Genomic DNA, 27,631 nt, shown 5'->3' on the forward strand with positions numbered 1-27,631 from the left:
AGTTATGAAGTAGCAACGAAAATAATTTTATGGCTGGGGGTTACTGCAAGAGGAACTGTATTAAACGGTCTCAGCATTAGGAAGGTTGAGAACCACTGCTTAGAGGATAATAATAACTCCAACCCCCACCACAATGACGTATATGACTCTTAAAAACAAGGGAGAGAGACTGTTCCTTGAGAAGCCCACACCCATGGTCTGTGGTCTTACTTTCTGCCTGATACCTCTTTCTCTTAAAATTCATATTAAGAATGTTTTGGGGCCTGGCATTGGTGGCACATGCCTTTAATCCCAGCACTCGGGAGGCAGAGGCAGGTGGATCTCTGTGAGTTCAAGGCCAGCCTTGAATCCGGACAAGCTCCAAAGCAATACAGAGAAACGCTGTCTTGAAAAACAAAACAAAACAAAAAAGAATGCCATTTTGAAAGCCAGGCATGGTGGCACAGGCCTTTAATCTTTTGCACATGGGAGACAGAGGCTGAAGAACCTCTGTGAGTTCAAGAGGCCAGTCTGATATAGCGGGTTCCAGGACAGCCTGAACTACATAAAGAGACCCTGTCCCCCCCCCAAAAAAAAACCAAAACATGTCATTGAGGGGACCTGGAGACATGGATCAATAGTTAAGAGCATTTGTTGCTCTTGCAGAGGACTGAAGTTCGATTCCCAGCAACCATATGGTGGCTCACAACCATTTATAACTCCAGTTCTAGGGATCTGATGCCTTGTGACCTTGGACATCAGGCACACATGTGGTACACACGCACACATGTAGGCAAAATACTCACAGCCACAAACAAATCTAAACAAAAATTTTAAAAGACTGCCCCTCCTTTTTCTTTTCAAGAAAGGGTTTTTCTGGGTAGGCCCGGTTGGCCTGGAATGTACTCTGTAGACCAGGCTGGCCTTGAACATAGAGATCTGCCTACCTCTGCCCATCACTGTCTTGATCTGTCAGCTGTGCTGATCGGTGTTTGCAGACACTTCCTTCTCATCAGGTGTGATCAGGCCCTGCCACATAATCGGTGACAGCACACAGTCAGACCCCATCAGGAAGTCACACACTCCAGGTGCCTGAGGAGGGCAATAGTCTCCATGGTCTTTAAATTTCTTTCTTTAAATTTTTTATATTTATATTACTATAGTTTTATTAGTATATGTTAATTATAATAATGGATCTCATGCCATTTTCATACATGTATGTAAGGTATCTTGGTCCTATTCACCCTCTCTACCCTTTCTCGTCCTCTTTACATTCCCTTTGACCCTCTCCCTCTTCCCTACTCTTCTCCTCTCAACTTTCATGTTTATGCATATTGGAGACAGGGCTCATGCCACCAAGGCTGTCTCCAAACTGGCTGTGTAGTGAAGGATGAAGTTGGACTCCTGATCCACCCCCTCATGTGTGCTAGGGTTACACTGTGAACTGCTCTACCCAGTTCATGTGGTACTGTGTGAACTCGGGGCTTCATGCATGCTAGAAAAGCACTCTATCAAGCATTGTCCCCAGCCCATCGAGACATCCCAACGTCAATCATTTCACAGACCACTCTTTTCTCAACTACAGTCTCTATACACATCTGGGGCCTTCTGGACTTTCTGTTCTGTTCTACCTGGCTGTCTCTCACATTTGCCTGTGTGTGTGTGTGTGTGTGTGTGTGTGTGTGTGTGTGTGTGTGTGTGTGCCACCATGACTGGCTCCAACTTTTTCTTTGTAACATACTCTCTCAATGAGCCCAGTGCTCACTGGTTCAGGTCCAGGGATCCTTCTCTCTCTGCCTCCCCAGCCCTGGGCTTACAAGCACATGCCACCATATTTCTAGGGACCAAAAAACTCCACTCACTAAGCCATGTCCTCAGCCCCCAATACTATAATCTTGATGTCCAAGACTAAACTCTTGATTCCCCTTCCTCTGAGGTCATATTCCCTGGGCTCCATGTTGGCTCACTACCACCACCCTCTTCTCTCTTCTCTCTGTCCTCTGTCCCTTCCTTTCTCCCCTCTCTCCATGATTTACTGTTACCATAGCTTTTATCTAAGACTGGGTATGGTGACTCAGGCTCATCATTCCAGCACTGGGGAGGCTGAAGGAGGATGGAGGAGCCTAGGTCAGCCCGTACAATGTAGTAAGATCCTATCTCAAAAACATAAAAGCCAACCCAAGCCATCATCATCTGGTGGTCTCTGGGGATCTTCACGACTTGGGAACAAGAGTACTGGCTGCTCTTCCAGAGAACCTGGATTCCATTACCAGCAACCACATGGTGGCTCACAACTGATGTCTAGCTCCAGTTCTAGGGGATCCTACACCCTTACACAGACAAACATACAAAACACCGATGCACACGAAATAAGTAAATCATTAAAATGAGAACCTGTGAGCTTAGCACTCATACTGCAAGCCTCTTCCATATCACAGGATGCTACAATTTTCTTTTTCTTTCTTCCTTTTTTTTTTTTTTTTTTTTTGTTGTTGTTTTTGTTTGGTTGGTTTGGTTTTTCAAGACACTGTTTCTCCTTGTAGCTTTTGGAGCCTGTTCTCCTCTGTAGATTAGGCTGGTCTTGAACTCTGAGATATCTGCCTGCCTGCCTATCTCTGCCTCTGAAGTGCTAGAATTAAAGGTGTGCACCAGCCACCACCACCGGTCTGCTACAGTTTCCTTATACTAGATTCCACTGGACTATTGTGTTTGTACAGAATCCACATCCTGTCCCTGCCTTTAGCACACCTTGGAAAACAAAGCCTAAGGGTGGGACACTCTGACACTGCTAAGAGACTGAGAACCATTGAACTAGACTGCCAAGATTCATTGTGCCCCATATACCCTGTTTTCCTGGGGTAGAATGGGGACAAGTTTCCACAGAATGAGACTCAAATGCTGTTAGGCATGCTGGTTAGTGACTGGCAAAGCAGAGGTAGCCGAGATCTGGGAAGGAACGAAGAACTCAGCTGAGAGTTAATCCAATCCCCATAGAATCAGTGACGCTAGAATTAAGCACGGTGAACACACCAACACTGGGCAGCTGCTTGTAGCAGCCTTCTGTCCCTAAAATCTCACAAGTTTTCTGCCTGGCAGTCGTAAAAATGACAACCCAGGTTGCATGCTTTCCAGGGAGAGCTTTAAATCAGGAAAGAGACCCACAGGTACAATTAGTAGCTTGCATTTACTTATTTCATATTTGTTTTATTTCCCAGTACGGCAGTTTTGTACATCTTAGGTAGGTGCTGTACCACTGAGTCACACCCAGCCCCTCACTGGGGGATTCTAGGCAGGTGCTCTACTGCTGATTCTAGGAAAGAGCTGTCATGATCCCAATCCTCTTTTTACCATTTTGAGGTTTTGTTTTTTGTTTGTTTGTTTTTTGTGGTATAATCTCATGTAGCTCAGGCTGGCTTCAGACTTGTCATACATGAGTCTTACCAGAGGTTGACCTAAACTTCCGATCCTCCTGCCCCATGACCAGTTAATGGGGAGCCAGGGAGGGAACCAAAGGCATCATGCATGCTGGACAGGCATTCTACACACTGAGCTATACTCCAGCAGACTTTTTATTTTGAAAATATTTTTTAAAGATTTATTTCTGAGGCCAGGTGGCGTCAGTACACTCGGGAGACAGAGACAGGCGGATCTCTGTGAGTTTGAAGCCACCCTGGTCTACAGAATGAGTTTCAGGATTGGCTTCAAAGCTACAGAGAAACCCTGTCTCAAGAAAAAAAAAAAACAAACAAAAACTATTTGCAAGCCCGGGCATAGCGGTGCACTCAGAAAGCAGGAGGGGCCAGATCTCTGCTAGTTCAAGCCCAGCTTGGTCTACATAGAGAATTCCAGGACAGCCAAGGCTACATATTGAGACCCTGTCTTTTTTTTCTCTGAGACATGGTTTCTCTGTGTAGCCCTGGCTGTCCTGGAACTCACTCTGTAGACCAGGCTGGCCTTGAACTTACAGAGATCTGCCTGCCTCCCTGAGTGCTGGGATTAAAGGTGTGAGCCACCATCTCCTGGCTGTATTTTAATTATCAATTTATTGTGTGTCCCTGCACACACATGCATGTGCCATGGCACCTGTGTGGAGGTCAGAGGACAATTTGCAGAAATTATGGGATGGCTACTCTTGGTTATCAACTGGACTACATCTGGAATTAACTTAAACCCCAAAATAGGGCATATCTGTGAGGGTTTTTAAATTATGTGTGGGGGTGGGTGTTTGTGTGTCAGGATGTGCACATGAGTGCAGGTGGCCACAGAGGCCAGAGGGGCCAGAATCCTCTGGAGCACATTGTGAGTCACCTGACATGGGTGCTGGGAGTCAGACTGGGGTCCTCTGGAGGAGCAGTGTGTGCTCTCAGCCACCGAGCCATCCCTCCCGCCCCCGCTTGGAAGTTTTCACACTGTTCCAGAAAAATAAAACGAGGCATTCTTTCCTCGGGGCAGGAAGAACAGTCAAGCCAGCTTCCCTTCTCATACTCCCTCCAAGACCCTTGAAAACAGAGGGCAGGAGACAGCTCAGTGGATAGAGTGTGTGCTTCACGAGTGTGGGGACAGGATCCCCAGAACCCAAGTGAATAAGTGAGCAGGCATGGCGGCTGCCTATAATCCTGGTGCTCAGGGGACAGAGACAGAGGAGCCCCAGGACAACTTGGTTAGCCAGAGTAGATGAATCATCGAACTCTGGGATCAATTGAGAGCGCCTTCAAAGTGGAGAGTGATCAAGGCAAATGCCTGATATCAAGTATCAAGTTCAGGGCTACACACACACACACACACACACAGACGCTTGTAAACCATAGATGACTTTGGGAAAGGAAGTCTAATTCACATACAGACCCACTTCCTAAACTCATTTTGGAGCTGAGGAACTGAAGAGCCCATTGTTTGTCCCCAGCTAAGAGAGGTGAGGTTTTGGGGATGCCACCTAGCACTTCAGGGCCTCCCAGGAATGGCCTGTAGCTCTGTCAACCTCTATTCCAAAGAAGGCCTTTTGGTGACATCTTGTGAAAAGGACAGAAACTGCAGCTCACACTCCTGAAAGGCAAGCCCTCTGTCCCTAGTCTCTGGTCTTAAAGACAGCCAGGCTTTGGGTCCCACCCAGAGATGGACTGGATATGACAACAGAAGTCAACTCAGAAAAGGGAGGGAGCAGCCAAGAAAGGGAGAATGACTCATTCTAAAGCCAAGTCTAAGATGTCAAAGCATTTGAAGATGTGTCTGCCCCATAAGAGGCAGGAAGGAAGGCTTTGGCGAATGCACAGGCCCTTCCAGCCCAATGCCAGGCATAGATCCCAAGCAGTCTCCCCAAATGAGGCCAACAGGCTTAACAGGAGTGAGAGCCCTTGCCTGTGACCCCAGTACTCTAGCACTTGGGAGGTTGAGGCAGTGGGATTTCAAGCTCAAGGCTAGCCTGAGCTGCATACTGGGATTCTGTTTAAACAACATGAACCCATGAATCAGCTTCCAGGGCTGGATAGCTCAGTGGTCAAGAACACTTGCTTCTCTTCCAGAAGACCTGGGTTCAGTTCCTGGCACCTTCGTGCCGGCTCACAACCACTGCCATGTTCCAATTCCAGGAGATATGACACCCTTCTCTGACCTCCAAAGACATCAGGCACACACAGGTGCAGACACATATGTAGGCAACACAACTCTCTCTCTCTCTCTCTCTCTCTCTCTCTCTCTCTCTCTCTCTCTCTCTCTCTCTCTCCAGAGTAAAAGGCTGATTTTACAGTCTGTAGAGCCAGGGCTGTAGCTCACTGACAGGTGGATAGTGACACAGCCAAACAATCCAGTGAGTACTGGATGGTGTCCGCTGGTGCATCGTCTGTGCAGTCCTGCCAGCAGCAACTGGGATGGGGGTCTCCATTCTGTCACTTGTAGAAGCCTGAGGAATTTCTTTAAAAACATTTTTTACTTCCTTTTATTTTAAAATAAAGATTTGTTTTAATTTTATGCATATTAGTGTTTTGTCTGCATGTTTTCTGCGCACATTGGCATGCAGTGCCTACAGGGACCAGAAGAGGGCACTGGATCCTTCGGAACTAGAATTTCAGATGGTTGTGAGTCACCAAGTGGGTGCTGGGAATTGGATTCTCAGGATGAGCAGCCAGTGCTTAGCCAGCACTTAGCCCTCAAATTTCCTTAAATTAAAAAAAAAAAAAAAGAAAGAAAATCTTTTAGGGTCCTTGATTCAGGTAAAACAGGCTCCTTGGCGTCTGTGCAGAAAGGAATTTCTGGACAAGCCAATGAGAAGCCGAGTCAGAGTCTATTAAGGGTGGGTTGGGCTGTAGCTCACTTGGTAGCATGTTTGTCTAGCATGGGTGAAGCCATGGGCTCCATCACCAGCACTTTATAAACTGGCATAGTAAGGAATGTCTGTACCTGGAAAGTGGGGAACAGTAGGTCAGGAGTTCAAGACTACCCTTGAGGTCAACCTTGGATACTTGGGACATTGTTTCAAAAGAATGAGCAGGGTGTGATGGCTCACACCCTTAATCTCAGCCTTTGAGAGGAAGAGGTAGGCAGATAGATCTCTGAGTTCAGAGGTCACCCGTCTATCAGGATAGATAATGAGACACTGTCTCAAAACAAAAATAAAAACAAAGAAGAAAGGAAGTCACCAAAGTATAATAAACCACGAATGAGTATGGATGTGGGCTTTTTCATTATTATTATTATTATGATTTTGGTTTTTTTCAAGACAAGCTTTCTCTATATAACAGTCCTAGCTATCCTGGAACTTGCTTTGTAGACCAGACTGACTTTGAACTCATAGAGATTCACCTGCCCAAATGCTGGGATTAAAGGTGTGCGACACCATGCCTGACTGGTTTTATATTTGTTTTTATGTGTGTGTGGGCTTGTGTGTACGTATGTTCACTATGTATGTGCCTACAGAGGTCAGAGGAGGGTTTCAGATCCTCTGGGACTGGAGTTATAAGACAGTTGTGAGCCATTATGTGGGTGCTGGGAATTGAACATGGGTCTTCGTAACCTCTCTCCAGCCAAGCCAACTCTCCAGCCCATTAGTGTTGGCTTCTTCTTCTTTTTAAGATTTATTTATTTTATGTATACAAGTGCTCTATCTGCATCTATGCCTGCATACTAGACAAGGGCATCTGATCTCACTGAAGATGGTTGTGAGCCACCATGTGGTTGCTGGGAATTGAACTCAGGACCTCTAGAAGAGCAGTCAGTGCTCTTAATCTCTGAGCCATCTCTCCAGCACCCTAGTGTGGGCTTCTTAAAGATCAGTGGTTTAGTGACTTAATGGTGACTGTATGTAGGGTTTTGGCATCTTTTGGAATCTTGTTACAGAACAGGTTTTTAGGGTACACCCCTTCCTCTATCTCTGCTCCCTTTTCTATAATTGAAATCATAGAGTGGCTCTAGAAGTGCCTTGGATGAAAATATAGTCTTTTAAAATGGATTTTCAAGCTGGGTGGTGGTGGCACATGCCTTTAATCCCAGCACTTGGGAGGCAGAAGCAGGCGGATCTCTGTGAGTTTGAGGCCAGCCTGGTCTACAAGATGGAGACCAGAAGGCATCAGAGCCCCTTGAGGGAGAATTAGCTGCGAGATGTGGGTGGTGGGAACTGAAATCTGATCCTCTTTGGGAGCATCAAGTTGAGGAAAGCAAGGCCTTAAGCAGTTATTTACTATGTTAGAATCCTTGTTTCTCAGCTAATTAAGTTTTCAAATAGACCCCTGTATTAGTACCTCCTTTCCCTTTTGTTAATTTTCTCCATCTTTCTATCTGGCCTCAGTCCCACTTCTCATCTGTGCCTCTGGGAGGGTTCTGTGGGTGCCCAAGGCCACACTGGAGCTCATAAGTGACACATATCACTATTTAGACTCTGTCTAAAAAAGGAAATAAGCAGGTGAAATAAATTATTTTATTAACCATTACATATAAAATATTTCATCATATAAACAATGTCTTACATTTGATATTGCTCCAAAGCCTGGTGATTTTGTTTTGCTTCCTTTGTCTCAGACATGATAGACAGGTCCTCTACTACTAAACAATGCCCTAGATCTAAGGGGTTCTAGGCAAATGCCCTCCTATAGAATCATGGTCCCAGCTCCTAACTGGTAGACTCTAGGTGAGTGTTAACCCAACAAAGCTAGCCCTAACCTTTCCCAATGTACTTCTGATTTTTCTTTAACAGTCTGTGCCTTTGAGTGCAAGGGCCCAGAGGCCAGAAGCATTGGATGCCCCTGGAGCTGAAGTTTATATGTAGTTGTGAGCCATCCAATGTGGGTGCAGGGAACCGAACTCTTGTCCCCTGGAAGAGCAGTCCATTGCCCAGGCCCACTCAGTGTGCTTTTAACTCTCAATTTGGAGTCATCTCAGCTGAGGTACTTTTATTTCATGAAATGGTTAGGAGGTAGATCCGTTCACCCAAGCCCCCCACATACTTAAACACTGCCTAGTTAGTGAACCCAGATTATTTAAAAGCTGAAGTGGAATGAAAATCTCCACTATGCTGGCTACCACCATCCTGGGAAAGTGGAGGCACAGAAAAACGATCTGTCTCACTGTCCCCAAACATCAACACTGCCTGGACTTTGTTCTGAGAGCAACCCAAGTCCCCTCAGATCTGGGCAGAGACTGGGGGTAGGAGGAAGTACAATGAGTCAGGAGCTGTACTGATGTGGACCCTGGAGAGGCACAGGCTTAGGGCAGTCACAGTCCAGTCCTTGGAGCAGTGGCTGAGTAGACCCCACCCTGCCTTCCCACCACAGCCAGGGGCCACACAAACTGCAGAATGCTGCTAGTACGTAATTCAGGAAGTTTAACTTTCCCAAAGGCATCAGAAATCAGGATTAAGGGCAAAACCGGATTAGGCGGCTAGTCCCACTTCATCCCTGACACCCAGTGGTCATCAGGATCAATCAAATGACATTCCCCACAATGTCACGGCCAACTGGTGGCACAGCTGGTCAGGCCATGCAGGCAACACAGGATCGATGGTGGCTGCACCCTGCAGTCCATCCCCACTGCTCCTCAAAGAGCTCAAGAAGGAAAGAAGGACTGCCACGGCACTTCAGCACATGGGGAAGTTTCTATTTCAACACCAGGGTCGGGAAAGGGCACCACACTGATTGTGTTCTTGGGCACCAGGAATGGACTGTGCCCCATGGACACCCAGTTACCAAAGCCATGTAGGGAAGAATGTAGAGCCATCGGCAGGTCTTTTCTGTTACAGGACAGAATTTCCCAGAACACCAAGTCCTGGAATGGTTTAGCACAAGCCAAAGCCACGGCTTATGAGGTTTACACAGGTTGGTAGCTCCCGTTCTCAGCAGCTTGCTGTGGTAACCTAATACACCTCCAAGTGCTGAACAGCCTCATTTATTTTGTTAAATAATTTGTGCTGTCTGTGTGTGTGTGTGTGTGTGTGTGTGTGTGTGTGTGTGTGTGTGTACACATGTGGGTGCACATATGTGTGTGTGAAGCTGGAGGTAATTGCTGATGTCCCTCCCCAGGAAGTGTCCACCTTGTTTCTCAAGGAGGTATGCCGGCCTCTCTCTCTGCTGGTAAGAACTCTCCAATTAGGCTACGCTGCTGGTCAGAGTCCCAAGTGTTGGGATTACAAGTGTGCACCAACCCCACATCTGGCTTTTTTAAAAGCATGGATTCATGGAATAAACTAGGTCCTCATGCTTTGAGCCATCTTCCTGCCCTAACTTCAACAGTCAATGGGAGACGTTTTCATAAAGACTCAGTGTAGCAGGAGAACCAGGAAAGTGCTGGAGACCACATCACCAAGGTTAAAACCCAACAGAGAAAGGAGCTGGTGTTCAGCCCAGACAGGAGCCTCACTGTCACTTCACGGTCCGTCTGAAAAAGACAAGAAAGAAGCCATGGGTGACCACACATGTCAGAACTGCCTAGAAGGGGTCTGTCATGATAAAGGGCCTCGGAGACCACTGGAGATATTCTAGAAACAGCTACTGTGGCCAGGCCTGGCCTTTCTTATGGAAGCACACCACATCACATGTTTGAAAAGCACAGCTGAAGTCTCACATGCCATTTAGACTAGTACCTGAGTTGCTGGGCCAGCCAACTGATTCCCGATGGCTTCTGCTCAGGAGCTCTGGATGCTGAAGACCTACAGAGAAAGTCAGATTTGCGTTTATTAGACCCTCTCACCCACAGCAAGAGAGCCCACCTCAAATATACAAACAGCTCAAGAAAGTCAAGTATAACTACAAATAACTTAGCTGTCCTCTGACCTCCATATGCCTGCTGTAGCTAGCATGTATATCCTGTTAGCCCCAACAAAAGATGAAAAACTAAAAGGTAACTTATGGGGCTGGCAGATGGCTCAGTGGAGAGTGCTTGCTGCCCAAGCCTGGGACTCATTTAATTCCCAGCACCATGTAAAAGCCAGATGCTAGTGTGTGTCCGAAATCCCAGGGATGCTACAGGGATATGGGGGGTGGAGGCAGGAACCTCCGGGGGAGCTCTCAGGTCAGCTAGGCTGGCACACGCAAACAGGATCAAATAAAGTGAAATCAAGGACCAACATCCATGTACACTCGAGTGCATACATGGGTGGGTGGGCAGGGGAGTACACACAGTAAGTTATCTTTCATTTTGGCTCGGGAGTGAGTGCAGACAGAAGTTTCTACTACTATGTCAGGCATTGGTGGCGAATGCTTTTAATCCCAGCACTCGAGGCAGAGGCAGGCAGAGCTCTGTGAGTTCGAGGCCAGCCTGGTGTACAGAGCTAGTTCCAGGACAGCCTCCAAAGCTACACTGAGAAACTCTGTCTCGAAAAACAAAACAAAAAAGAAGTTTTTATAACTTATAAAAGTAGCAATAAGGGATGTCCTGGGCCCCTTCCCACAAAAGATATGCCAATGTCCTAACCCAACTTCTGGCAGTCAGGAAGGACACCTCCTTTAGAGACAAGTCTTCACTGAGATGACCAAACTGAGCATCAGTCACCCCAGTCATCAGTCAAGACAGCAAGCCACACAACTGACCGTGTGCTAACAGCAGGAGGCAGGATATAGACAGGCACTTGGGAAAACCACACCAAGACCAAGGCAGAGATGGGAGCAATGTGCTACAAAGCCAGGCTCATCAGGGAGCACTGGGCAAACCAGACAGTGGGAGAAGTGGGGCCTCTCAGAAGGAGCCGTCCAGTTGCCAACTCTCTGTTCTCGGCCCATGAAAGAATAAATTCCTGATGTTGAAGTCCCCAGTATGCAGCAGCTACAGGACTAATTTCACAGGACTCCAGCTCAGACTGTGAATATAAGCTTCTGTCTGCACGGCATGACGCATACCAGATTGGGAGCACTAGGAGCCCGTGCTCACCTCCCACTGCTGGCCGAGCTGCTCCCAGCTTGGCAGTTGTGGTCCAGAGGATGCCTGTGTTGAATGCAGAAGTTGCCATGGCATTGTGAACAAGCCAGCGGCAGCATCTCCTTCTTCCTGCATCCCTCTTTTGAGCATCGGTGTGTGAAAACCTGCAAGGAGCAAAGTAACTTCTGTGAGCAGCATGTCACCAGCCTACCTGGAAAGGACCCTGGCAGCACAGGGTTGTGACTCTAAGTACTCAAAGAGTCTGCGTTAGGAGAGAACTGTGCCTTGGCCCTCAACACACACAAACACCTGAAGCTTATGGGTGTGGCTTAGCAGCAGATTTATTCCCCAACACTGCCCAATAAAAACAAAAGCAACAAAAACCAAAACCTGAAGCTGCGGGGATGGCTCAGTGGGTAAGAGCACTTGTAAGGAGATAAAGATCGAAGATCAGATCCCCACGTAAAAATCTGGGCACAGCTACACATGCTGCAACCAGGGCTTGTGAGGGACAGGGATGGGGATGGGGGCTGGGAGGAGAAAAGGGGAGACCATTATTGAAGCTTTCTTGCTGTCAGCCTAGCTCCAGCTTCAACAAGAAACTGTCAGAAGAGGGCATAAGGCAGGGAATGATGGCGCAGCCAGAAGACACCCTTCTCTGGACTCTACACCTTCATGCAAGGGCAATGCATACACATGTGTATATACATTCACACACAAACCAAAACAAAAAAATTTATTTATTGCTTTTTATTTTTCTTAAAAAAAAAAAAAAAAAAAGTCTGGGTCTCACTATGTAGCCTTGGCTGGCCAGGAGGAGCTTGCCATATTGCCATGTACCATGCCGGCCTTTACTCTGCCTCCTAATTGCTGGAATTAAAGGCATACATCTGGCTTTTTAAAAGTTGTTTTAAGAGGGAAAATAAAAAGCTAAGGACAAGCCCTGGGCGCTCAGAATGAGGATGCCAAGGTTCTGTTTAAACAGCTTGTGCCAGGTGAAAGGCAAACACCGACTATGCAGTCAGCAAAGCTGTGGCCCCTTGGGGGAGGCAACAGGTGATTTCCTGGAAGACTAGGCAGAAAGAAAACAGGGCAGGGAGGGAGGCAAAGCAAGGGCGTGACAGCAGCACCATGGCAACTGGCTCAGCGGTTCTGGGACAGTAGTTTCTGAGGATTTAACTCAGGTTGTGAAGCCTGCATGGGCAGGCAGAAAGCTTTATCCATTTAGCTGCTCCCCGGCCCAAGTGTATGCTTACTCCGGAAAATGGTGGGGCGAGCATCCAAGAAAACAACAAGCAGGAGAAAAAAAGCAGGGGGAGCTCCCAGGGGAGGAGCAGCCAGGATGTGAGGGCTCCTCAGTCTGCAGCTCAGGCCCTGGGAATGTGCGGCCTGCAGAAGGCCGATAAGGAAAGGATCTGCAAATGTTAAGGCTCTTCCCCATATGAAATAAACAAAATGGCAGCACATTTCGCTAAAAGCAACAAGTCTAGAAAAGCAAACAATAAAAAGGGAGGCACAATGGTGCAGGCCTGCAATCAGAGAGCTGAGGCAGGAGGATCAGGAATAAGCTAGACTAGGTCTCAAAAACACGAAGGGAGGGAGGGAGGGGAAGGTGAAGCTGGGGTGTAGGAGGAGGGAGAAAGGGAGGAAAAGGTTGTAGCCAGATTTCAGAAGCTAAAATTACTAGCAGGTGAGAGAAGACACAGCTATTAGCTGGAAGAGCCTCAGAGCAAGCCCTCTGAGGAAGCAAAGCACAGTGGGCAGAAACAGTCACTGGGAGGCTGGGCGCAGCAGGACCACATCCCAAAGAGGCCACAGCCCACCTGAAGGCCTGATAGGATAGAGGCTGAGAATAGAGGCAGCTAGTGCCCAGCTCAGGGGCCACACAGTCCCTGCCTGTGCTGCCCTCTGGGTGGCAGAGAAGGTACGTCCATACCTTCACCAAGAAAGACCAAAGACAGGCACACACCCGCCTCTCACCCTGTCGCCCCCCCCCCCAGGAGAGGACCAAGAATGTGACCCATTTCTTCTGACTCCAGAGGGAGTGCAGGAAAGGAGAGAGTTAACGGAAGGGTCTAGAAACCCTTGCCCTCTTTTATATCAGAAGAGACACTTGGGGATTCCTGAAGACAAGGACCTAAACTGAGACCCTTGTGAGGATTGGGAACTGTTTCTATGCGGCAAACTCACCATTCACAATGCAGGAAGACCTGGCTTCCCACCAACTGTCAGCACTCCACATTTTGATGCCCAACAAGCAAAATGTCTGGGGTTCGATCCCCAACACCATATAAAACAGGCATGATCTTGCATGACTGTAATACTAGAGCTCAGGAGAGGAACCTAGGGGGATTAGGAGCTCAAGGTCATCCTTGACTATATAGAAATACTAGACCAGCCTGGGCTATGTAAGATGCAGTCACAAAAGAAAGAAACCTGACCAGCACCCCCTCCCCCGAAAAAAGAAAAACAGCAGCAGCAGCACTATGCTGTGTACCATCGTGTGTTAGCAGCAGCAGCAGCACTATGCTGTGTACCATCGTGTGTTAGCAGCAGCAGCACTATGCTGTGTACCATCGTGTGTTAGCAGCAGCAGCACTATGCTGTGTACCATCGTGTGTTAGCAGCAGCAGCACTATGCTGTGTACCATCGTGTGTGCAGCAGCAGCACTATGCTGTGTACCATCGTGTGTGCAGCAGCAGCACTATGCTGTGTACCATCGTGTGTTAGCAGCAGCAGCAGCAGCAGCACTATGCTGTTTATCATCGAGTGTGTTAGCGCTAATCCAACTCTCACCTTTTTGTTCCTCCCAGGGTGAGAGGTGCAATCTCTGTCCATGTGCTCTCCAACCACCACATCTGGGATCTCTCCTCTTTTCACAGGGATGGGGACACTACAGAGGGGACACACGGGCACCTGCACATCCTGAAATAATGAACATACAATGACACCAAGACTCACACACGATGGTGTCTTACAGCATAACAGTAAACCACCCAAAGTTGTTCAGTGGGATTTAAACGCACAAAGGCCATCACTGCCAGCTTTGGGGGGCCCTCAAGAGAGGAAGCTGGTGAGATGGGGGTGGAGGGCATAGCATGGCTGTGGGAGGGGACCCACCTGACCCCTCAGAGACAAGGTGATAGGTGGAAACACTGGCAGGAAGGGTCCCAGCAGTCACTCTGATCCTCAGTGGGTTTACAAGCAGGGAGATAGCCTCAGCAGAGGACAGGGCTGAGACCATGTGGAAATACTTAGATTAATAGAAATCCACAGGGCTATACCCCACTGCTGACTGCCAGCTACTGAGGGGGCTCTGCAGGGAGTGATGGCAAAACTCTGAGCCAGGACCACTGAGGGAGAGGGTCCATGCCAGAGGGGATGGGGCAGGCAGCTGACATCAGATGCGAACAGGCATCACAAGCTTGTGAGGCTTGCTGTCTGCAGAAGGGCTGCCTCAGTTGGCTGATGGGCCCACAAAGAAACAAAGCATTCCTGTGTGATCACTGAGTAGACACTTCCCAGGATGGGTACAAGGAAAGGTCCAGATGACACACAAACAGGATGGCACCTAGTCATCTGTGCCTGGTAAACAGGGATGTAAGTCACCTACCCCACCCACCACAATGACTTGGCCGGACTATAGCCAGCCCTGCTTAAGGCATGTGACAAAGTCACTTACTGTCCATATGTCACCAGGGGAAGTGGCAAAGTTCACTGACATAACCTATGAGTCACCTTTGAGACAGAGTGAACCCATGGACTTGAGGAACCTGGGTTTTAACGGGCACCTCCCAGTGTCAGCTGGACAGTGTGGAATCTTCTAGAAACTCCTGCTACAATGACTCAGAAGGAACGAGAAACTTTGACAACTACTGTTCCCTGTTGCAGGGGGATCCACAAGCCAAGTGTGTGAAGTGAAGGGCCAACTGTGAAGGCTTGAATGTGCCACACACACTGAGGGTGAGATTTGAGGGCTGGGAGACAGCCCCGTTGGTAAAGACACCCAAGCAAGCACCATGACTTGAGTCCCCTCACCCCCCTTTGGTGGAATATGCTGGTAATCCCAACACTGCAAAAATGGAGACAGGAGGATCCCTGGGACCTTCGAGCTAGCCAGCCTAACCTACTTGATGAATTACAGGCAGTAGTGACTTACCTCAAAAAAAAAAAAAAAAAAAAAAAGGCAAGGTGAATGGCACCTGAAGTTGTCCCCTACTCAGCCCTCATACACAGCACAATTTGACTGAGTGGGTGCAGACTTCCCCATGGGCCTCGGGAGTCACAGCCTACAGCCACAGTCCTGATTTCCATACAAATACACTATCTGGAGACAGCACAGGATGCATGGAGCACAGGATGCATGGAGCACAGGATGCATGGAGCACAGGATGCATGGAGCACAGGCTGCAGAGGCAATCATGGCCCCTTCTGACTTCCTGACTATCACTATCACAGCAGACTGCTACTGCTAACCCCCTGCACCTACCAGGGTAGGCTCAGAGCACAAACACTCCAGTAGCCACGTGAATTGGTCCTTCCATACAATCTTGTAGCACGAAGAGACACTAAATATTGGTCATCTCCCTCCAGCTGTTTATTCCCTTGCACGCCTGCCTCTGCCTCCTGAGTGATGGTATTAAAGGTGTGTGCCACTACTATGACCTGCTGGCAGCATGCATTTGTAATACCAATGCTGGGAAGGCAGAGACAGGAAGATCTTGGGGCTGGTTGGCCAGCCAGTCTGGCCACTTAGTAAGTTCCAGATTCAATAAGAGAACTTGTTTCAAAAAAGGTAGAAAGCAGCTGGGTGTGGTGGAGCATGTTTTATCTCCCAGCATTTAGGAGGCAGAGACAGATGGAACTCTGAGTTCCAGGCCAGCCTGATTGACAGCAAATTCCAAGCTATTACAGATATGAAGGGGGACCCTGTCTCAAAAAACAGAACTAAACAAGTAACCAAAATAAAATAAAATAAAATAAATTAACACAAGCAGCTGGGGTGGCTGGTATCCACTGTCCTGTTATGACGTACACTACATTGCTAAACGGTCACCTGAGTTCACTGAGAAGCTGGCTCTGGAAGCCATGCTGCAACCCATCCCCAGCCCATTTCCAATCCAATCATGTTTATCTCAACATGTCCTCCAAGACTTCTTGCCTGGGGATGGGTCAGTCCCCCTAACTCTGTGACAGAAAGAACAGAACAGCCATGCAGACCACGTGACAGCACCATGTCACGGAGAACAGCCAGAAGGGAAACTACTTCCAACAGGGGGACTGCTGCCTACCCTGTGATGGGGGAAGTACCTGCCGTGGGAACAGAAGTCAGAAAACAGCAATTGCGAACTCCCTCAACCTCCCCATCCGTTTCTGCTGTTTCTGTTTCTGGTGTCCAACTGGACAATGTTTTATACTATTTATCCATCCACATCCCCTTCTTCCAGCTCGCTCTTGCTACTCTTTTACCTTGGCTGGCTACACACTTAATAAACCCACTCATTCAACACTCAAGGCATGGCTATCTGAGACCACTCTTTGGCCTGCACAGAACAACTGGTCAGAACGGCTGTGGTGTGCGGCAGTCTAGACCCCAGGATGATGAGTTACCTTCTTGAATGCAAAGGGACACTTATGACTGGCATAGGAAAAATGGTCTTTACAGAAATCTTGTTTGCATGCATCACATGTTACTGGCAGAAAATCTAAAAAACAAAAATTAAGACAAACCAGTAAATCTTCTGAAAGACCGGAACCAAAGAATTACATACCATTCAAAGCAGGAACGTATCTACATTAGGCTCCTCATTCCTTTAAGACACACATAGATCCTGGGAGTGTCACATTTGAGAAAAAACAACTTTGGGGAGAGGAAATTAAAAAAGAAAGAAAGAAAGAAAGAAAGAAAGAAAGGAAGGAAGAAAGAAAGAAAGAAAGAAAGAAAGAAAGAAAGAAAGAAAGAAAGAAAACTCAAGATGGGTCTTATTTAGCCCAGGCTGGTCCAGAACTCACTAGGTAGCTAGGAGGACCTTGAATGTCTGCTCCTCCCACTCGACACTCTCCAGTCTGGGGTTACAGGCATGAGCCACCACATTGGTTTTACGTGGTGCTAGAATGGAATCCAGAGCTTCATACAAAGAGTTCTACCAACTCAGCCACAACCCCAGTCCCAAAGCTAGAAATGTAATAAGGTCAAGAGACACCGAAGGACCCACAAAGCTATCTTCTCAACAGAGTCCATCTCTTGTGGTATCGCAACCATCCAAGCTATATACCTGTTGTATCTGCATAGCCCTGGTGGCCATTACCTGACCTTAAGTGGATGTTAAACTTCAGTGTTTAACAGGCCCTGTGTCCTGCACCAGAGTCCTCATGCTGAGAAGCCAAAGACCAGGACTTTAGTTAGTTAATGATGTTAATAGCCAGAGGTTTCTCGCAAAACTGCCAATGAGATAACCATTTCCTAGAAGGAGCCCTTCAAAGTTCTTACCTAGTTGCTTGCAAGTTGGTTCTGAGCAGTGCTTCCCCAAGTCAGGAAACTCCATTATGAACACAGTGTCCAAAAGACAGGTATTTAAGTATTAATCACCTGTGGGAATTAGAAATGAAGAAAATGAGGCCCTGATCTACATAGCAGTTCCAGGCCAGTCTCAGAGATAGAATGAGACCCAGATTCAAAAAGGAAAAAAAAAAAATCATTACAATTAGTGGCTAGTGATGGGAAACCTAGTGTTGAAGAGCCAGACAGGATTCACTGACAAATTATCCTATTTCAAAGAAAACAGTGCGTGGCTTCTAAGGAATGATACCTCTTAGCTTAATAAAAGAATGCTTGCCTAGCATGGGGGAAGGGGAAGTTCTGGGTTCAATCCCCAGCTCTGGCAAAAACAAATGTGGTGACAATGAGAAGGGCTTTCCATATTCAATTCATAGGTGCCACTGAAAACTACAATTTCCTTGGATTTCCAGTTGCAATTTCATCTTCTCCTTAGTACACTTGTTGACATCAAGATTCTATTCCCAGGTGCTAAATGACATTAGTCGACTACACTCCCCAGTGTGGTCTGTCCCTTGCGTCTTACTCTCTTATGCACTGAGTTTTACTTTGTACTTACTACTTAATGATATCAGGCCAGAGCTGATTAGGGAAGGAGGCTCAAGCCATTAATTACCCACAAGAAATAGATAACTAGAAAGGCTTGGCATCCTGGAGACCAGGCTTAAGTCCAAGTCTCCTCTATGTTCTGTCACCCATCAAATGGTTCAAAACTCTTGCACTTTCCAGAGTTCAAGTCCCCCAGAGATCTTTTCACATCTTTCTATCACTTCATTTCCCCACTGGGAAATTCTAATCTATTCCTTGTTTAGAACTCTTAGACTTCAGTAAACATCTATTTGCCTTGCAAGGACTAAGCTGCAGTGTTAACTTTTTCCAAACATCATCCCTACCACCTGCCAGCCCCCTTCACTTCCCACCCTCAACTCGTCCCCTCCCAGTGTATTTAGTTGCTAATTGCTGACTCTCCTGCTGGCGAGAAAACCTTCCGGCATCCTGCGCAACAGAATCCCCACTATGAGACGTTTTTATTCAAAGATGTCAGCACTTGATGCTATTACCAAATGACCATCGATTGTCTCTATTTTTTATTATTATTTTTTAATTATATGGGAGGGCAGTCTGTATTATGTAGCCCTGGCTGTCCTATAACTCAATTTGAAGACCACACAGACCATCAACTCAAAGATCCCCTGCTTTTGCCTCCGGAAGCGTTAAGATTAAAGGTGTGAACCGCATGCCCGTTTCGTAGACTGTTTCATGAGAAAAGATCTTCATTATTTATACCAGAATTTATACCCTGGATCTTGCGATCTAATGGCTCAATTTCCCCAGTGCTAAGACTACAAGCCTGAATCACCACGCCTGGCCCACGACACTGGTTCAGGACAGTTAACCTGGGGAATGTAATATGTCACTGAGCTAAATCAGTAACCCCTTGACGCCCAGGCCAGAGGAAACCACGGCGCGAAGACGCCAGCCCCAGGTTCACTAGCTCCTGTGATCCCCTAACTCAGCAGCACCTGTGACCCGGTTCAACGCGACCCACAACGACACACCGGTACCTGGCTCTCGTGGGTAGCTGGGGGCCTACGACGGAGACAGACAAGCGGTGTCCTTCGTGGTCAGCCTGGCGACACCGCTGCACGAACTGCAGCACCAATCCCCGCGTGGCACCCGACTTCTCGCAAGGCCGGAAAGCGTAGCATTGCATCTGCTAGAGCCAGGGCCATTTATTCTCAGCCAACAGATACAGAGTCATGCATCCTGGGCGTTCCCGTCGCGCTCCGATGACGCACTGCAAATGTCAGCCAATCCCGTAATGCCTAGGCTAGGCTCTCCGGCGCGCCTAAAACGTCACCAAAGGCGAGCCAATCCCTCCTCGCTGTGAAACAACCCCCACCCCCAGGGCGCGCACAGTGGTGTTGTCACTTGCTGTGAGACCAATCTGGTGAGTCCACGGCTCGGTCCCACTTTGTCCTCCGCCTCTTTTCTGGAACAGTCGTGCAAAATCTCTGTCCTGGGCTGAGTCATGGTGAAGCAGCTCTGGGCGAGTTGGTAGGCCTGTACAGCCAGGGAGGCTGAGACAGGACTGGGCCGGGGGTCAGAGTACAGCGGTCCGGCAAACCCTGTCGGTAGGCGTCCTGAGGGTTGGAGCTACAGTGTGCACAAACTTGGTGGCCCATCTGTGAAGCTGTAGGGATCCTAGGACTGGGGCAGACAGAACCCCTGTGCCAGGTTTTGGACGTGAGATCCAGTCTAGAGATGGAGTACATAATAGTACCCCAAATGCCTTTATCTTTGTTAGCAGAATGGTAGGAGCATCTTCGCCCTATGCATGTGGATTAGGCAAGATGTTCAAGTATTGAGTGTTATGCCCCGATCGTGGAGTCCCCCAGAGACTAACAAGGAGACCGAGTCCTGTATGTAAAAGCGTTTGCTCTTTAGCCTTTATTCAAGCCCAAACTTGGGCTCTCCCACAGCCGTTGAGAGCAGAGAGTGCCCATCCCGGGCAGGGTAGGGTTTTTGTTATAGTAGAGGTTGGGGGGTGAGGGGATTTTCAGGGTTCAGGACCCTAATTGGCTAACATTTGTCTAGGGGTGTCTTGGTGAAAGGGGATGGGTATGTGCTAGGCTGAGGGACATCAGGTGATCCTATCTACAATGGTTGGAACGTTAGGTACTTTTCACTTGGATGATCCGTTCCTGGGTGGTGCCCGGGTGGTCCCAGCTTGTGGCCTCTCCTGGAGTCAGGTGTTGCTCCGGGGTAAACTGAAACTTCAGGTCTACTTTCTGATTGGTCTGCAGTGAGACTTGGCACGGCAGCGGTGCTGCCAAGAAGCAGGTGTGTGCCAAGTTGCTGTGGGCTTCACACCAAGTCTTGAGTACCAGCGGCCTATGAGTTGGGCTAGCTGACCCAGAGCACTGGTTATTTATTTATTTATTTATTTATTTATTTATTTATTTATCTGGTCAACTTGACATATGTGAGAAGAGGGGACCACAATTGAGAAAATACCTCTATCATACTTGCCTAGGGGGTGTTTTTAAATTAGTGATTAATGTGGAGTAATTATGAGCAGTGCCTAGGTTCTATAAGAAGGCAAAAGCAAGCCGGGCTGTGGAGGTTCACGCCTTTAATCCCAGCCTCTGGGAGGCAGAGGCAAGTGGATCTCTTGAGTTCATAGCCAGCCTGCCTACACTGTAAATTCCTGGACAGCCAGGGCTACACAATGGCTTCTGCTTCAGTTCCTACCCTGTTTGAGTTTCTACCTTGACTTCCTCAATGATGGACTGTTTACCTGGAAGTGTAAGATGAAATAAACCTTTTCCTCCAGAGTTGCTTTTGGTTATGGTTGTTATGGTTGTGCTGACCCCCCAATCATAAAATTATTTTTATTGCCACTTCATAACTGCAATTTTGCTACTGTTATGAACTGTCACAGAAATATTTTGGGGGATAGAGGTTTGTCAAATGGGTCATGACCCACAGGTTGAGAACCACTGTGCTAAGGCCAGAGACATGGTTGGACTTTGATTGTCAGTGGGGCTGGTGATATAATCCTCAGCTCTAAGTAAGAGCTAACAGCCACAGGCAAAACTTTAGCTTTGTTTATATAAAACACAGCCCTCATCTCAAATTGTAACTGGAGTTTCTTTTCCTGCCTGGCCCCACAGGTTCATCAGCCCTAAATAAGCACACAGAGAAATATTAATTATAAACTGTTGGCTAATGGCTAGGGCTTCTTACTGGCTAGTTCTCTCTTAATTATTAACCTATAACTACTAGTCTATGTATTTCTACATGGCCTTATCTTATCAGAGAATGCCTGGCATGTCCTACCTTCCCAGTCTCTACATGACGTCCTCTTGATTATACTGAAGCCAAATATGAGTGACTGTGGCACAGGAAGAGAGTCAGTTCACCTCAAATATCTTTTTCTGGTGTAGTATAAGCTTTATGGAGTTTATATGGTAACGGGACAAAGAAAATGATAAATGAAGACACTTAAAATGCCTTGGTGAGCTGGGTGGTGGTGGCACACGGCTTTAAACTCAGCACTCCGGAGGCAGAGGCAGGCAAATCTCTGTGACAGGCTCCAAAGCAATACAGACAAACCCTGTCTCCCAAAACAAAAGCCTTGGTGGAAATCTCAGGTAGGTGGATTACAGCAAGTGGGGTGGCCTCTGTTAGAGGCCTTGAATGACATCTGATGACATTCTTAGCCTTTGGGCTGGTGAAAGCCGGGTTCACTTGTACATTCCAAAAGTATTTACCTAATAGTCTAAAAGATAATAGCTCACATGTGCACTGAGGGGCATAGGTGGCTAATTGAGGAGCTAAAAGATGTCTAGCCCAAGATTACTTGGTTCTGGGACCTGTAAAATTCCAAGTCTGCAAAGTCAGTGACGTTCTAATCAGCCTTGTAGGATGTGTAGCAATGGTGTGGTTGATACCAATATGTCTTACCCCTTTACTAATAAGGCTGGTTGCTTTTTCTACCCATGATGAGTAGTCAAGGGGGAGTGTTTCTAGTGTTGAAGACCTGGGCCCTTGGGTGCCAAAGGCTTTCTTCTAAGCCGAGGTGACAGACTCAGAGCCATCCAGCTGCAAGTCCTGAGAATAGGAATCTACAGCCCCAGACTCCGTGGCCGGAACAGTGGCTGCAAATGCTTGGGTTAGAGATTCTAGGTTTTGCACACAGCTGCTAGTGTTAGACTCTCAGGTGGGCCCTGGATTTCGGGACCCTCACCTAGCAGCTGTCAGTGTCACCTACCCCTTGTCAGACCAAGAGCATCTGCCAGTAATGGTCCTTTATTTATTTATTTATTTATTTGTTTGTTTGTTTTTTTTTCCAAGACAGGGTTTCTCTCCTGGAACTCACTCTGCAGACCAGGCTGGCTTCCAACTCACAGAACTCCACCTGCCTCTGCCTCCCGAGTGCTGGCATTAAAGGCATGCGCCACCACTGCCTGGTGAACCTGTGTTTCTTTTCTCTGACTCTTGGCAGCTTTCTGTTTTTTTCCCTCCTTTCTTCGGGTCTGGGCACTCCCATCTCCATTCCCTGTTGTGTTCCTTGTTCTGTGCCCCTTCGTAGCTCTTGGGCACTGTGAACCTCCTCAGCAGCTCTTCAGCCACTTCTCATCATGTTCCCAGTGCAACCCTCTCAAAAGCAGGCAAAAGGAGCTGGGGAGATGGCTCACCATACAGTGCCTGCTGTGCAAGCTTGAGGAACGCAATTGGATCAGAACCCATGTAAAAAGCTGGGTGTGGTTGTGCAGCCTGTAATCCCAGTACTTGGGAGGCACAGACCCTGGGGATTGGCTGGCCACCTAGTCTAGCTGAAAACAGTGAATTCTATATTCAGTGAGGAATACTGTCTCAAAACAAGGTAGAAAGCAGGCGGTAGAGGCACCTGATGGTGACCGAGTATGTGTACATGTGTGTGTGTGTGTCTGTGCGCACGCCCATGCCAGAGTTGACCTCAAGATAGGTATAGGAGGAGAAACATTTGAGAAGGGAACCTAAGGGAATCAAGCAAGGGATGCTGTGGGAACCGGCCATTATGGGCCTTCATTTGGATCCAGCTGACTTGCCCTATTCATACCTGAGAGGGAGTGTGGATTGAGAAATGGCAGGTAAAGATGTTAAGAAAAAGAGACAGGATAGAATCAGGAGTGCAATCCAGTGAATACTGAATGTGTCAATTTTATTCTTCAACATTCTTAAATACCCAACCAAAAATGGGAACATGGTATCATGTACCTAGAACAAACAAACTGTTTTTCCTTAATTCTCCAAGCATTTGGTAACCACACCTTAGACTTAATTTCTCATTATCTGGCTTTGAGGATCAAGAGTAACTACACCTCAGACCAAGTCTGTTGTTATTTGGATAAGACACCCTAGTCCAAGATCAAACATCCTACTGTAGCCATGCCTAGACCTTTAGGTTTTATGACTTACTAAGGACAGTTTTGAACTCTCTGACCTAGAGCCAAGATGAAGGGGAGCCATCTTTATGGGCCCCAACAGGATGAACTTGAGGATACAAAATTAGAGGATGGGGACTGTGCCCTTGAATTGTGTTTATGATGCTTACACCTGAGGTAGCACCAGGGATTTATCACAAGAATTCAGGGAAGAGGTTAAAAAAAAAAAAATGCTTGGGTCTCAGGCAGCCTCGTGGCGAAGAATTTTAACAGAATCTTACTGTGTAGCCCAGGCAAGCCTAGAATTCACAATGATCTTCCCAAGGACTGGGATTACAGATGTGCATCATCAAGCCAGTCACCAACCTGTTCTTTAAATTCCAGCTGCCACACTATTGATGAGTATTAAAGATGGTCATGAGCTCCATGCAGGTGCTTTTGCCTCTGTGTTCTGTCATAGAGTTCCTACCCAAACTCCAATACTGGGCATTGAACCAGGGCCATAAACATGCTTAGCCAGTGTTCTGTTAGCCCCACCCCTCACAGGAATTCTAGAGATTCCGCTCTACCACTGAGCCACACCCCAGCCCCTCACTGGGGGATTCTTGGCAGGTGCTCTACCACTGAATTGTTTCTTCTTTCCTCTCTGCACTAATGATTGAAACTAGGGTCCTGTGTTTGCTAAACAAGCAGCACTGAGCTGTATCTGCAGCCCTCAAACCGATTTCCTAATGAAAGAAAGCTGCTGGTCTCTCACCGCACACCACAGTCCCTACAAGTCCCTCATCCTTTTGCGATTGTGTTGCTTTGGCTTGGCACTGTGTACCCAACCATCACTTTGGAAATGTGCTATGGAGTTCAGATTGCCAATAAACACCCAACTCAAACCATGTGAAACACAGTATAAATATTTAATAGAACAAAGATAGCTCAACAGAAATATTCTGGAAAGCAATTATAAGGTATACAGGAGATGTGTCTTACAAGTTTTCTTCTGATATTAAGTAAGCAAATGCCCAACTGAATGATGGGCATCTGAAAAGTGAAGCCATGGTGTGGGAGAGAGCCTCACAATGTCTTGCCCTACTTCATAATTTGGCAATGTCATGTTGTTTAATGTGTGGGACCCATTTTACTGCAGAATCTGGATTGACAAAGCCTGACCATCTGTGCCAGTAGGGTTTCTGATCTGTCTTCTACCTCTTCCACCCCTTGTTCTGGGGATTGAACACTTTGTCTCACATACCCTAGGCAAGCACCCTAATGCAAACTAAGCTGCACCCCATCCCCTCACTGGGGGATCCTAGGCAGGTGCTCAATTACTGGGCCACACTCCTAGCCCTTGTTTTATGTTTTATTTTGATATATGATCTCATTGTGTAATCCAGGATGACCTTAAAATGGTGATTCTCCTGCCTCAGCCTGCTTGCTGAGTGCTAGACTGACAGGCCTTCACCGCCACACCTAGCTATTTCACGTCTCAAATCTCCAACAGTAATAGATTTATGACCACTTGCAGCTGATGACTGCCTGTACAAAAATTGTGTGACTGGAAGATACAAAATTAGAAAAGAAAAATGAGACGCATTGAGAGCATGCTAAAGACGGCCCCTGCAAGGATGTTTCCAGCCTTCCGTCAGAAGAATTCCATTATTGATGCTGAGCGTGCAGGCTGTGCATTGATTTCCTCTACCCACAGGAGCCACCTCCTCTCAGCATGCAGTGCAGACACCAACTCGAAATGGACCCACATGCTCCTCCTCCCACCATGAGGGTCTTTGGCTCACGGCCAGAGCCAAGGCCTCTAAAGAGGAACTCAGCCCCTCACAGACTGACAGTTGTGGAGGTGTTTCTCAGGGCAATAGAGTGGCAATCAAGGACAAATGGGACAGAGCAGGGAAACAGCTGGTGCCAATGCATGGATGTGTGGAAACTGGGGAGTCTAAAGAAAGCTTGCAGCCTCGTTAGCCTGGCCTCCAATGCTGGTTTCTTAGTTTCAGCCGTTAGTGACATCCAGGGCAGGGCAACTGAGCATCCTCCAGCCACCACTGCCACTTCTGTCTGTACAAAATGACTTTGGTATAAAAGGCTAGCTGTGTAGCAGCCTTGCCAGTACTATAGTTCTCTCTCTCTCTCTCTCTCTCTCTCTCTCTCTCTCTCTCTCTCTCTCTCTCTCTCTCTCTCTCTCTTCCTCCATCCTTACCTTCCTCCCCCATTAAAAATTCCCTATTGCAGTGTTCAAGTGCAGCAGCAAAGGGCACTGACTGATTTAACAGGTGTAACTTGGGATTCTCTTGTGTTCTTTCTTTTACTGAGGTACAGGGCATGCAACTCAGTGCCTAGTATGCCAAGTAGGTACTGTTTTATGACTGAACCACACCCTAGCACCTCACTGGGAGATTCTAGGCAGATGTTCTACCATTGAGCCACACACCCAAGTCTATCTACAAAGGAATCTAGGCAGGTTCTCTACCACTGAGCCACACCCCAGCCCCTCACTGGAAGATTCTAGCCAGATGTTCACCATTGAGCCACACCCCAGCTCTCTTTCTACTACTTTGGTTTTGGACTTTGATACAGGGTCTCACTATGTAGCCCTGGCTTTCCTGGATCAGACTCACATTGAACTCTTGAGCAATCATGCTCTAGGCATGTTTTACAGTTCTCAGCTTTGTTTGTTTGTTTGTTTTACATTTTAGTTTTCAGAAAGGGTCTCACTAAATTGTTCAAACCCCATTCAAGTGCACTATGCAGCCTGGGATGGCCTTAAACTCATGGTCCTCCTGCTTCAGCTTCCCAATATCCAGGAACCCAGGCCTGAACCCATCAGGCCCATCCAAAAGTACCATTCTTCATTTCACGTTCTGAAATGGGCCTCAGCTGTCCCCTGCCTTAGGAAGTGCAGCCTTCAATCTGGGAGGAAAACAGTGGGAACCTCACCCTTGCTGATCAGCAACACCATGAAGTCATCCATTTGTTTTCAGCTCTGTTGGGTCCTGGGGCTTCTGAATTAGTAATAACCCACCCAATTTGCCAGTGACTGGCTGTGCATTCCCACCTAGCCACACTGCTTTACCCTTCCAGTCTGGGCATTAAATATTGAAGCCCTGGGCCCTGCCGGCTCCATTTTGAGGCAGCCGAGTTGGGGTGGATCAACCCACACCGTTGGCCGCTGCTGTGGTTCATTATAGTCATCTGTGCATGTTGGCTAGGGATGCAACGCTGTCTCTTCGTTTTGCTCCACCGCTACTGGTTTGAAATTGAAAGGGAATTGATTTCTGGGGCTTCCAAAAGGAGCTACTGTTACCACCAGCTGCTACATCCACAAAGGGTACTGACTGACCTGGTGATCTTGAGATGCACCTTGCTCCCTGTAAGGCAGAGGAGGTGTTGGGGGGCAGCCAGTGTGTTGGGATCTGAGAAGTACCTACTTCATATGACACACATACTTCCCTGGAAGTACAAGGAGAGAAAAGTACATAATGGTAGTTCTTCAGCTTTCTGGAAAGTAAAGATACAGTGGATGGATAGATGGACAGATGGACAGATGGATGGACAGAAGGGTAGATGGATGTCCATATGTGTAAGAAATGGATAGAGCTGGGTGTAGTGGCATACACCCTTAATCCCAGAACTCGTGAGGCAGATCTCTGTGAGTTCAGCCTGGTCGACATAGTTCTAGGACAGCCAGAGCTACATAGTAAGACCCTGTCTCAAAACAAACAAACAAGCAAATAAACCAAAAAACCCCCCCAAAAGATAGATATATGATAAATGGGTAGATATATGCATGTGTGTATGGATATATAAGTAGATGATGGATGATAG

General features: G+C 47.5%; 1 protein-coding gene across 1 annotated transcript; it reads right to left on the reverse strand.

Annotated features, from left to right (window-relative positions):
* Positions 1–9,532: 9,532 nt before the first annotated feature.
* On the reverse strand, positions 9,533–19,648 carry Zfand2a (zinc finger AN1-type containing 2A). Its single transcript, XM_051205412.1, has 7 exons — positions 19,436–19,648; positions 17,805–17,903; positions 16,925–17,019; positions 14,105–14,239; positions 11,326–11,477; positions 10,043–10,108; positions 9,533–9,837 (listed from the first exon to the last, which is right to left on the reverse strand). Exons 2-7 carry the CDS (start codon positions 17,857–17,859, stop codon positions 9,822–9,824), a joined length of 519 nt encoding a protein of 172 aa, XP_051061369.1. The 5' UTR covers positions 17,860–17,903; positions 19,436–19,648; the 3' UTR covers positions 9,533–9,821.
* Between the last annotated feature and the right edge of the window lie 7,983 nt (positions 19,649–27,631).

This window comes from Phodopus roborovskii, unplaced genomic scaffold (genome assembly GCF_943737965.1).
Source record: "Phodopus roborovskii unplaced genomic scaffold, PHOROB, whole genome shotgun sequence".
Classification (NCBI taxonomy): Eukaryota; Metazoa; Chordata; class Mammalia; order Rodentia; family Cricetidae; genus Phodopus; species Phodopus roborovskii.

What these genes read in the sequence shown, in the direction of transcription:
- Zfand2a (XM_051205412.1), bottom strand. Translation starts at nt 17,859, where the DNA reads ATGGAGTTTCCTGACTTGGGGAAGCACTGCTCAGAACCAACTTGCAAG. An exon ending in GTCCCTTTGCATTCAAGAAG is followed by an intron (nt 14,240 to 16,924) that starts GTAACTCATCAT and finishes TCATTATTTCAG; the next exon opens with GATGTGCAGGTGCCCGTGTG. An exon ending in GGAGGAACAAAAAGGTGAGA is followed by an intron (nt 11,478 to 14,104) that starts GTTGGATTAGCG and finishes TGCTCCTTGCAG; the next exon opens with GTTTTCACACACCGATGCTC.